The following is a 10,800-nucleotide window of genomic DNA, read 5'->3' as shown; positions in this document are numbered from 1 at the left end:
TGTCCATCAAGTCGGTGATGCCACCGAACCATCTTATCCTCTGTCATCCCCTTCTCTTCCTGCCTTCAATCTTTCCCAGCATCAGGGTCTTTGCCAATGAGTCAGTTCTTTGCATCAGGTGGCCAAAGTATTGGAGTTTCAGCTTCAGCACCAGTCCTTCCAGTGAACATTCAGGGTTGATTTCCTTTAGGATTGATTGGTTTGATCTTGCAAGTCCAAGGGGCTCCCAAGAGTCTTCTCCAACACCAGAGTTCAAAACCATCAATTTTTCAGCACTCAGCTTTCTTTACAGTCCAACTCTCACATCCATACAAGACTACTGGGGGAAAAAAAAGTAGCCTTGACTAGATGGATCTTTGTTGGCAGAGTAATGTCTCTACTTTTTGTAATATGTCTAGGTTGGTCATAGTTTATCTTCCAAGGAGCATCTTTTAATTTCATGGCTGCAGTCACCATCTGCAGTCATTCTGGAGCCCAAGAAAATAAAGTCTGTCAGTGTTTCCATTGTTTTCCCATATATTTGCCATGAAGTGATGGGACCGGATACCATGATTTTTATTTTTTGAATGTTGAGTTTTAAGACAACTTTTTCACTCTCGTCTTTCACTTTCATCAAGAGGCTCTTTAGTTCCTCTTTACTTTCTGCCATGAGGGTGGTGTCATCTGCATATTTAAGGTTATTGATATTTCTCCTGGAAATCTTGATTCCAGCTTGTCCTTCATCCAGCCCAGCATTTTGTATGATGTACCCTGCATATAAGTTAAATAATCAGGATGACAATATAAACCTTGATGTACTCCTTTCCCAATTTGGAACCAGTATGTTGTTCCATGCCCAGTTCTAACTGTTGCTTCTTGACCTCTGTACTTCTCAGGAGGCAGATCAGGTGGTCTGGTATTCCCATCTCTTTAAGAATGTTCCACAGTTTGTTGTGATCCACATAGTCAAAGGTTTTGGCAGAGTCAATAAAGCAGAAGTAGATGTTTTTCTGGAACTCTCTTGCTTTTTCAGTAATCCAGTTCAGTTCAGTTCAGTCACTCAGTCATGTCCGACCCTTTGCAACCCCATGAACCACAGTACACCAGGCCTCCCTGTCCATCACCAACTCCCGGAGTCCACCCAAACCCATGTCTATCGAGTCAGTGATACCATGTCATCCTCTGTCATCCCCTTCTCCTTCTGCCCTCTATCTTTCCCAGCATCAGGGTCTTCTCAAATGAGTCAGCTCTTCACATCAGGTGGCCAAAGTATTGGAGTTTCAGCTTCAACATCAAGTCCTTCCAATGAACACCCAGGACTGATCTCCTTTCGGATGGACTGGTTGGATCTCCTTGCAGTGCAAGGGACTCTCTCAAGAATCTTCTCCAACACCACAGTTCAAAAGAATCAATTCTTCGGTGCTCAGCTTTCTTTATAGTCCAGCTCTCACATCCATACATGACCACTGGAAAAAACATAGCCTTGACTAGACGGACCTTTGTTGGCAAAGTAATGTCTCTGCTTTTTAATATACTGCCTAGGTTGGTCATAACTTTCCTTCCAAGGCTTAAGTATCTTTTAATTTCGTGGCTGCAATCACCATCTGGAGTGATTTTGGAGCCCAGAAAAATAAAGTCAGCCACTGTTTCCATGTTTCCCCATCTATTTGCCAAGAAGTGATGGGACCAGATGCCATGATCTTAATTTTCTAAATGTTGAGCTTTAAGTTAACTTTTTCACTCTCCTCTTTCACTTCCATCTGAATATCACATTCACGATAATCCAGTGGATGTTGGCAATTTGATCTCTGGTTCCTCTGCCTTTTCTAAATCCAGCTTGAACATCTGGAAGTTCATAGTTCACATACTTTTGAAGCCTGGCTTGGAGAATTTTGAGCATTACTTTGCTAGCATGTAAGATGAGTGCAATTGTGTGGTAGTTTGAGCATTCTTTGGCATTGCCTTTCTTAGGAATTGGAATGAAAACTGACCTTTTCCAGTCCTGTGGCCACTGCTGAGTTTTCCAAATTTGCTGGCATATTGAGTGAAGCACTTTCACAGCATCGTCTTTTAGGATTGCAAGCAGCTGTACAAGACTGAAGCAACTGAGCACAACTGAGCACATAAATGACATATAACACTATATTAGTTTCAGGTGTAAAACATGGTGATTCAATATTTATATATATGGCAAAATGATCACCATGATAAATCTAGTTCACATTCATACACTATTCTATAGTTTCAAAAACACTTGTGAATAGATGATATGGCTGGAAAAGCAGAATCCCCATCATATGAGACCTTCAGAGAAAGCGCTTATGGAAAGGGTGGACTGTCAGGTCAATAGGAGCTCAGAGAAGGCAAAGGCCAGTTAGCCCAAAATAGTCAGAGGAAGCCTCATGGAAGTAAAAGACCTTGACCTAGGCCTCACAGGGTTGGCAGGACCTAGACGGAGGGTGGGAAGGAAAGAGACCAGTTTGATTGTATCCTGACCCCATGTCCTTACTGTTACCCTGGCCTGTTTTAAGCTTCCTTGTTGGGTCAGGTTCATTGTTCATAAATACTCTTTCTGGGTATTTATGTCCATTGACAGTCGCTATTGTCTGAAAGCAGGTTCAGTGAAAGCACTTTTTGACAAGCTCTGCACTACCCCCAAGGACTTTCTCACTTATTTCCAGGTTATAGAATCTGAATTGGTCAACCTTTCTGGATAATTCTTGAAGGTGAAAGTGTTAGTTGCTCGGTCGAGTCCAACTCTTTGTGATCCCATGAACAGTAGTCTACCAGGCTCTTTTGTCCGTGGAATCCTCCAGGCAAGAATACTGAAATGTGTAGTCATTTCATTCTCCAGGGAACCTTCCCAGCCCAGGAATCAACCCAGGTCTCAAGCACTGCAGACAGATTCTTTATGGTCTGAGCCTCCAGGGAAGCCCTTTAGTTCCTAGGCAATTGCTAAGTACTTAAATATGCATTCCCTTTGAGCCTGTAAATCCATTCTTGGGTATTCACCCTAGGGTGAACCCACAGGGAATAGGGCTCACTCTCAAGAAGATAGACCTGAAGAAGAGGCATAAGCAAGTCTTGCATTTCCGCTCCAGGTCCTTTGGGCAGGATACTCTAGGGTCCTAGGTATCTAGAACATAGTCTAGAAGGATAGAAGTGAAGGTTCCAGGTTGGTATATCTTCTTGCTCATTGGCTCTTCGCTACCTGGGGAAGACAGCATCCAGAGGACCAAACTGACTACTTCCTGGCAAATACCACCACCAAGACTCTGGAGTCAAACATGATTTTTTTTTCATTTTGAATCCTTTTCCCCAAATGAAATCCTAATATAATTATTTTTTAAAATATAAATATAATAATAGTTTGCACTTCTAAAGCACTTATCATATGCCAGCCACTATTCTCAGGACTGTACACATACTAACTCGTTTAACTGAAGTAATTCTGTCTTTGCTTTTTCCAACTATAAAAAGACATGAATTTGTTAAAAAACAAAACAAAACCACAGACCCCAAACTTCATCTCTTGTGCTAAAGCCAATGATACCAAACCTAGACTTAATATCTCACCTAATTGCAGTTTCAGCCTCTTCCCAGAAATGCAATCTTAAATCAACCAGCCTGGAATTTTCTGGTCAAGCAACAGTAAGGTAATGTCACATATGCCCTCTCCATTCCCCTAAAAAAGAAGTAATCTGCTTCATAAAACCTTCGCTGCTCCCTTCCTCTGCTCATGCCAGACTCTATACAAATCCATGGACTGTAGCCCACTAGGGTCCTCTGTCCATGGGATTTTCTAGGCAAGAATACTATAGTGGGTTGTCATTTCCAACTGAGGGATCGAACCCACCTCTCTTGCATCTCCTGCATTAGCAGGAAGATTCTTTTTTATTTTATTTTATTATTGAAGGATAATTGTTGGTCCTTTAATGGACCGGAACCTGGTGGTCCGGAGTCGACGATAAGAAAGTAAGAGAGAGAAAGAGGCTGATATCCCCTGATTTATGCGGAAAGCCCTATTCTTAGGGCTCGCGCTGCTGCACATAGGCATCGGGAGCCCACTCGAGTGGGTGGAGGCGCAGTGCGGCTTCTCCAGAGGGTCTTAGAAGCCCGGGCAAGAAAGTGAGCTCAGCGGGCCTCCGCGCTCCAAGGAATTAGCCTGAAAGAGAGAGAGAAGGAAAGAAAGAAAGAATAGAAAGAAAGACACGGGGACCCAAGCTCTGATAGAGCAAAGTTGTTTTAATCAACATGGTGTGTACATATTTACTGTTTTACAAGGTGATTATTCTCAGCAAAGATAAAGATTAAAATTCCAGACTAAAAATTTAATTCCAGATTAAAATTCCAGAAAACGCAAGAGGATCCCTATCAAAGAGAGAGTTGCAAACAATCACCTTTTACCATATGACTCATAAAAAGGAAGAGGGTACTTATCACCGTAATGAGAAATGCCTGGCTTCCTCAACCCTGGGAAAGGCGTGCCTCTCCTCTTAATTCCTGAATATTCAGGAATTGATAAGGGCCAGAGGGTTCCTGACAGATCCAAAACAGCACACAGGAAGCCTCTTGTTAAATGCTTCCTGACAGATAATTGCTGTACAGAATTTTGTTACTTTCTGTCAAACCTCAACGCGAATCAGCCTAGGGTATGCATATGTCCCCTCCCTCTTGAAGCTCCCTCCCATCTCCCTCCCCATCCCATCTCTTTAGGTTGATACAGAGCCCATTTGAGTTTCCTGAACCATACGGCAAATTCACATTGGCTATCTATTTTACGTATGGTAATGTAAGTTTCCATGTTACTCCTTCCATACATCTCACCCTCTCCTCCCCTCTCCCCATGTCCATAAGTCTATTCTCTATGTCTGTTTCTCCATTGCTGCCCTATAAATAAATTCTTCAGTACCATTTTTCTAGATTCCATATATATAGCAGGCAAATTCTTGACCACTGGGCCACCTGGGAAGCTCATCCCTTCCTCTCCCCTCCCAAAAAATTATCCTTATCTAAAAATAATCCTTTTTTTTATTTATTTAAAAATTTATCTTTACTTTTTTAACACCAAAACCTTTTAGCAATATTTTTAATGTAGTTTTTCACTTTACTTAATACTGTTCTATATTTTTAAAAAAGCAACTGGAAAAACAAAATTCGGCTGAATAAATGTGAAGAACTAATTGGCTTTATACAACAATTCATGAATAGGGCAGCAAACCGTCTAGCAGCTACCAGGGCACTGTCAGGGGTTATATAAAATGGAAGGTTTCTATAGGCTGGCAAGTAGGGCAAGGGAGCTATTAGCATAATAAAAGAAAGGATTTGGGGCTATACCCCAACAGAAAAGTACTAAAAGTAAAGTTTAAAACTACATTAAAAATAATACTTCTGTCCCAGGCCTCCCCCACTCAGCTCTTTTTTTTTTTTTTCTTTTAGGAAACAACCCACTGCCAAATCAAGCCTATTCCACAACAGTCAAGGACCAGATTGCAGATGAAATGGAGACTTGGGCAGGGGCAATGGATGTAGGTTAGTGTTCTTAATCCTGGGAGCAGAAGGCAAGAAAAAAGAATTCTTGGAAAAGTAGAAAAGTTTAGTAGCTCCAGAAAAAAATGCAACCCCTCCCTAGTAATCAGAGAAAGGCAAATAACATTTTCCCCCTCTGGGATAGGCAAAAAAGATGGACAGGGCCAAATGTACAAGCGGGGAGGGAGCAGAGGACTGGCCCACATCTGCCCCGCTTTTGGTGGGAGTGGAAATTGAGGGCCAGAGATCACTGGTGACGTAGTCCTCATGTGACCACGAGTCGACGTGTGCAGAAGTCCTGCTAGTCTGGTTCTTGTTCCCGTTTGGGTACCAGCTTCCTTCAGCAGCGGTAGCCGGTGGGGCCAACGGTGGGGAAGGAGAAGGAGTCTACTGGCTGAAATTTTTCAGGTTGGTGGCAAAATAGATGCTGCCTGGGGATTTCGAGGGTGGGGATGGCCTAGAAGCAGAGATTTAAGGAAGCCCTGGAAAAGTCCATCTCTCCACCTCCCACCTCCAGGTCTGCAGGAAATGATGACCCTTGGGAAAGGGACTAGGGGTCCCCGGAGAAGGACAAGGAGACCTGTGATAGTTTAAAAATAATCATCCTCTGCCACCTAAGACCGCTTTCCCAACACCTCCCCTCCTCCCACCCCCAACCCGATTTTTAACGATAGTTTGGAAATCTGCTTTTCCGACTCCCTGTCTGATGGAAAATTCGAGCTAACTGGCACTATGGAGAGGGAGAGAAATGAAGGAAACAGAGGATGGAAAAGTTTCCATAACCGAGAACCTTAACAGGAAAAGTGCGCGGTATTGATCAGTCCACGGAGCGCTCGCCCCACCCCCACTCTTATCCCCTCCCCCTCCCGTTTCCCGTTGGTCTGCAGGTCTGCTGTTCTGAAAAGGCCAGGAAGAAAAGTGATCCGATGAGAAGATGAGGGAAATATTATGAAGACCCCTGGAGTGGAGGTGGGCAAAGGAGGGACTGAGGTCGCGGGCCCCTATGTTCTTCCCCCACGCCCCTCTTCTCCCAGCTTACTGTGTTCTAGGAAGGTCTTGCGTTCTGCCTTGTGTGGAAGAAATGGTTGAGAAGAACCTTGGAAAAGGCTGGAGGGAGGGACAAGGGAGGTGAAGAGGTAGAAAATGGAGGTGAGAATGGCAGGCTCAGGGAAACCCTGATGGCTGACGTATCCTTCTTGCTTCCTAGAAGTAGTTGTTTTCAAATAAGAATAAGTAGAAGAAAAGAAAGGAAGAGGGAAAGAAAGGGAGACACAAGATGAAACCCTGTCAAAAAATTGAAGAAAAAACAGAAAATGAGAATGAACCAAAACTTGAAGAAGTACCAAAGCCTGAGGAAAAGCAAGAGGAGGAGGAAAAAACAGAAGAAACTTTTAGAGAAAGACTGATTCAGTCTCTCCAGGAATTTAAAGAAGATATACACAACAGGCATTTAAGCAAGGAAGATGTGTTTAGAAATGTGAATGAAATTGATGAGATAAGGAGAGTCAGAAACAAACTTACAGTGATGCGTTGGAAGGTTAATCGAAACCATCCTTACCCTTATTTAATGTAGTTTACCTTGATTTCTATTTTTTCTGTTGTTGACATTACTTTCTTTTTTTGTTGTCCTTTATATCTCTGTCCATCTTTCTGCTTTTAACTTGTTGCTATTAGTGGTTTTAGATGCATCTCATTGTTTATTTCAAACCAATCTACAAGTCTTTGCCTTTTAATAGGAGAGCTTTACTCATTTGTACAAAAAGAGATTCCTGACAGGATATAAAATGTAAAAAAGTTACTAAGTCATATGTGAATATCATATTTTTGAAAGGGAAAGGTACATTTGTATATTCCATATATACACAGAAGAATATGTGAAGGATGAAAGACAAAAAATATAGTCAGTGGTAGGATTATGAGTGATTTTTTAAATTCAGCTTATTCGTATTTTTCCTTATTCCTAGAATGTACACACGTTATTGTTAAAAATAATAAAAGTTTTATAACAAAAAAAGGAGTAACCAACAGTAGTTAGTACATTTCTAAAGGCATTGAGACATAATATTTATTAGCAGAATTTTAGAAGTAATTGTGAACTCCATATTACCACCAGACTTCTTAGCTAGAAAAATAAATTTTATATCTTTTCTCACTTGCAGTATAGAGATAATAATGATCTTTCTGGGATTTCATGAGGACCAAATAAGGTACTGACTGTGAGCTATATTTGACAAGCTTTTATTCCCATATGCCCATGTAGGATGCCAAATCCTAAGAGATTTGTTTTAGGTATTTTGGAGGGAGAAGGTTAGTCCTCACCTGTGCTTAAGAAAAAATCCAGACAGCTGTTAGGTGGGTACCACCTTTGTTTTTCTCTCCTCCTGTGCCTGCCCAACCTTCTATGCCCCTCCCCTTGATACTACCACGTGTACTGGATATTTCTGCCCTTTCATTCAGATTCTGTACCTCTCAGCCCCCTAACACTGCTAATGTGCTAGAAATCTCAAATAGTGAAGCCCAACATATTTCTTTGGAACCCGCTTGATTCTCCAGTCTGAGCTCTACAGAAGTGGGGAGAATGCCCATCTCTTCAGTTTAGATAGATGTTTATGCAGGGCCACTTGGGCTGTGATATCTTACTGATACCTTGGCAACTTTGGGATTTGAATCAAAGAACCCCTCTTCCCTATAGGACTCAGACACAAAGGGTCTGTTTAGGGGTGGGACCAGAAAATAATTCTGAATAAGAGACATTATGCTTTAGTCAGGGTTGCTTCTGAGTCTAAAGATTGGTTTATCTTCCTGAGTTTCATTTCCTTAGGGTGAGTGATCTCTCCCAAAAAACTGGTGGCAGGCCTCCTCACCAAATCAAAAGATACCCTTAGACTTGTGTAAGTTTTAAAGGAGGCTCAAGTCAGATTTTGCGATATTCCCATTCTTTATTGGAAATGTATGAAAGTGCTGTGTAAGACTTACTGTGTATTTATATCTGCATCCAGATTTTCATAACTATATGTGTATCTGTGGATCACAGTTGTACCAACAGTATATTATTTTTCCTCTGTGGTGCTCATTTTGGGGGCAGTTAATCACTTCAGACCATTCTTCAAGGTTACGGCAGCTTGATAGATGAAGGTGAAGGTCCAGGAACTCACTTGCCAGCATTATAAGACTGGTTGAATCCAGCCACTTGGCACTGAGGAGTGGCACTGTGGCAGGACATGCAAGGACTCCCCCAAGGCACACACCTCTCCAAGATGATCTGACATTGGTTTCTCTGCTCCAGCCTGCAGCAGGCACCAACTCTCCAGGCTGTCCTGGACATGCATACCTGGAGGACAACTGTCCCATTGCAGGTCAGAGCACTAGACTTCCTTTATTCCTTTTTTTTCCCTCACAAAAGGGCTTGATGGGAACTTTTTAAAGGGAAAATGTAAAATTTCAAAAGTCACTAACTAAAAACATTGGTTGTGATAGTCTTTGTCCCAGCAATGACTACTCTGGAGGTAATCAGATAACTTGGGATTAAGGTAGAAGGGCCTACTGGAGATGATTTCAGATAATAACACAATTATTTTAAGTTGTAATATCCATGTATTTGGGGCTTCCCAGGTGGCGTTAGTGATAAAGAACCTGCTTGCCAATGCAGGAGACATGAGAGATGTGGGTTCAATTTCTGGGTTGGGAAGATCCTGGAGGAGAGAATGGCAACCCAGTCCAGTATTCTTGCCTGGAGAATGCCATGGACAGAGGAGCCTGGTGGGCTGGAGTCCATGGGGTCACAAAGAGTCAGACACTACTGAAGCAACTTAGCATGCACACACATATTCATGTATTTATTTGAGTGTATATTAATAAATCTTTAAAGCAAATGATGATAGTTTAGATTAAGGCAGTGCTATAAAATTTCCTTTTCAAAAAAGTACCAAATTTCCTTTGCAAAAAATATTCAAATTAAATAAGTGAGTCAGTTTGAAGACAAACATGAAGTAGAATACTATGTTAATAGCAAAGATGGTACATAGATATGGCAAAAGTTATCCTAGTGGGTAATGCTGTTGTCACTCTTTTACAACCCCATGGAATGTAGCCTGCCAGGTTCCTCTGTCCATGGAATTCTCCAGGCAAGAATACTGGAGTGGATAGCCATTCCCTTCTCCAGGAGATCTTCCCAACCCAGGGATTGAACCCAGGTCTCCTGCATTGGCAGGTGGATTCTTTACCACTGAGCCACCTGAGAAGACTGGAAATATTGCCCCAGTATAATTGATTTAGAGAATAATATCTGGAAACACCTGTCAAGAGGGGTACAAGCTGAGATTTTACCTTATCTACAAATTAACAAGTTAATATTAACCTGCTGCTGTTTAACCTGCTTTTGCTATGGCAAGTGGCACTAGAATCCCAGTCCTAAGGACATTATTACCCATGGTAAAAGCAGTAGCCTTGGCTTCATTTTGGTTTGTATTAGTTCCCCATGATCCTCAAGTCCCACGAGCTGACACAGCCCATCATGGATGATGGCACATGCAATGCACCGTGTTCTAGGAAAGATGCCCACAGTTTGGAGAATTCACTGCTTTCATAGTAAGCAAAAGCAAGCCTGCTGGGTCCACAGAAAGGGAAACACATTACTTCATGCCTCAAATTGCTTGCTGGAAATAAACTCTGAGAAACAGCCTGCCTGCATAAAGAGTGGTCAGGGCCTTGAGAACGTACAAGGATGCTCCAGACTCAAGGCAGATTGCCTCTCCCAGTAACACTTTTCTCTGTGCAACAAATCTTAATGTGAATGGTAAGCCTTTCCTAACATCACAAATTTTGATTAATAATTCCAAGTTAAAGCAGATAATGCATTATAATACTATATACTATAAACAGGAAATTTGTAATTCTAATTTTTACTTAAATACATAGGACTTTGAATGAATCCTAATTAACTGAATGAAAAGAACATCACCTAAGAAACCACAAGTAAATAATCTATGAGGAACTTTAAAGTTACAGTAAGACATAGCTACTGTGACACACAAAATTAAAGAAATAGAGGAGCAAAAACCATGGATTTATCAAGATGCTAATGACAGGAACTGCAAAATTTTTCACTGAGAAATTGACAGGAGTGTGTGTGTGTGTTTGTAAGTCAGCCCCAGGTCCTTTACATATATAATCGTTACTGTCTCTATAAAAGGAAAAGCCAAAAGCTAGGAGAAAAGCTGGTCTGTTCCTTCTATAGGGAAAGTTTTGAGGGAGAGGGAAATTTTTGCACATAATGGTATCCCAAATCAATCA

At 41.6% G+C, this 10,800-nt stretch overlaps 1 protein-coding gene across 1 annotated transcript; it reads left to right on the top strand.

Moving 5' to 3' along the window:
• Window positions 1-5,784: 5,784 nt before the first annotated feature.
• TCEAL9 (transcription elongation factor A like 9) lies at window positions 5,785-9,573 on the top strand. Its single transcript, XM_065915412.1, has 3 exons — window positions 5,785-5,916; window positions 6,396-6,477; window positions 6,716-9,573. Exon 3 carries the CDS (start codon window positions 6,785-6,787, stop codon window positions 7,079-7,081), a length of 297 nt encoding a protein of 98 aa, XP_065771484.1. The 5' UTR covers window positions 5,785-5,916; window positions 6,396-6,477; window positions 6,716-6,784; the 3' UTR covers window positions 7,082-9,573.
• Window positions 9,574-10,800: the final 1,227 nt, after the last annotated feature.

The sequence above is a fragment of the Muntiacus reevesi genome, chromosome X (assembly GCF_963930625.1).
Source record: "Muntiacus reevesi chromosome X, mMunRee1.1, whole genome shotgun sequence".
Taxonomy (NCBI): Eukaryota; Metazoa; Chordata; class Mammalia; order Artiodactyla; family Cervidae; genus Muntiacus; species Muntiacus reevesi.
The sequence above is the reverse complement of the archived record's forward strand: the minus strand, read 5'-3'. Positions and strand labels throughout refer to the sequence as shown.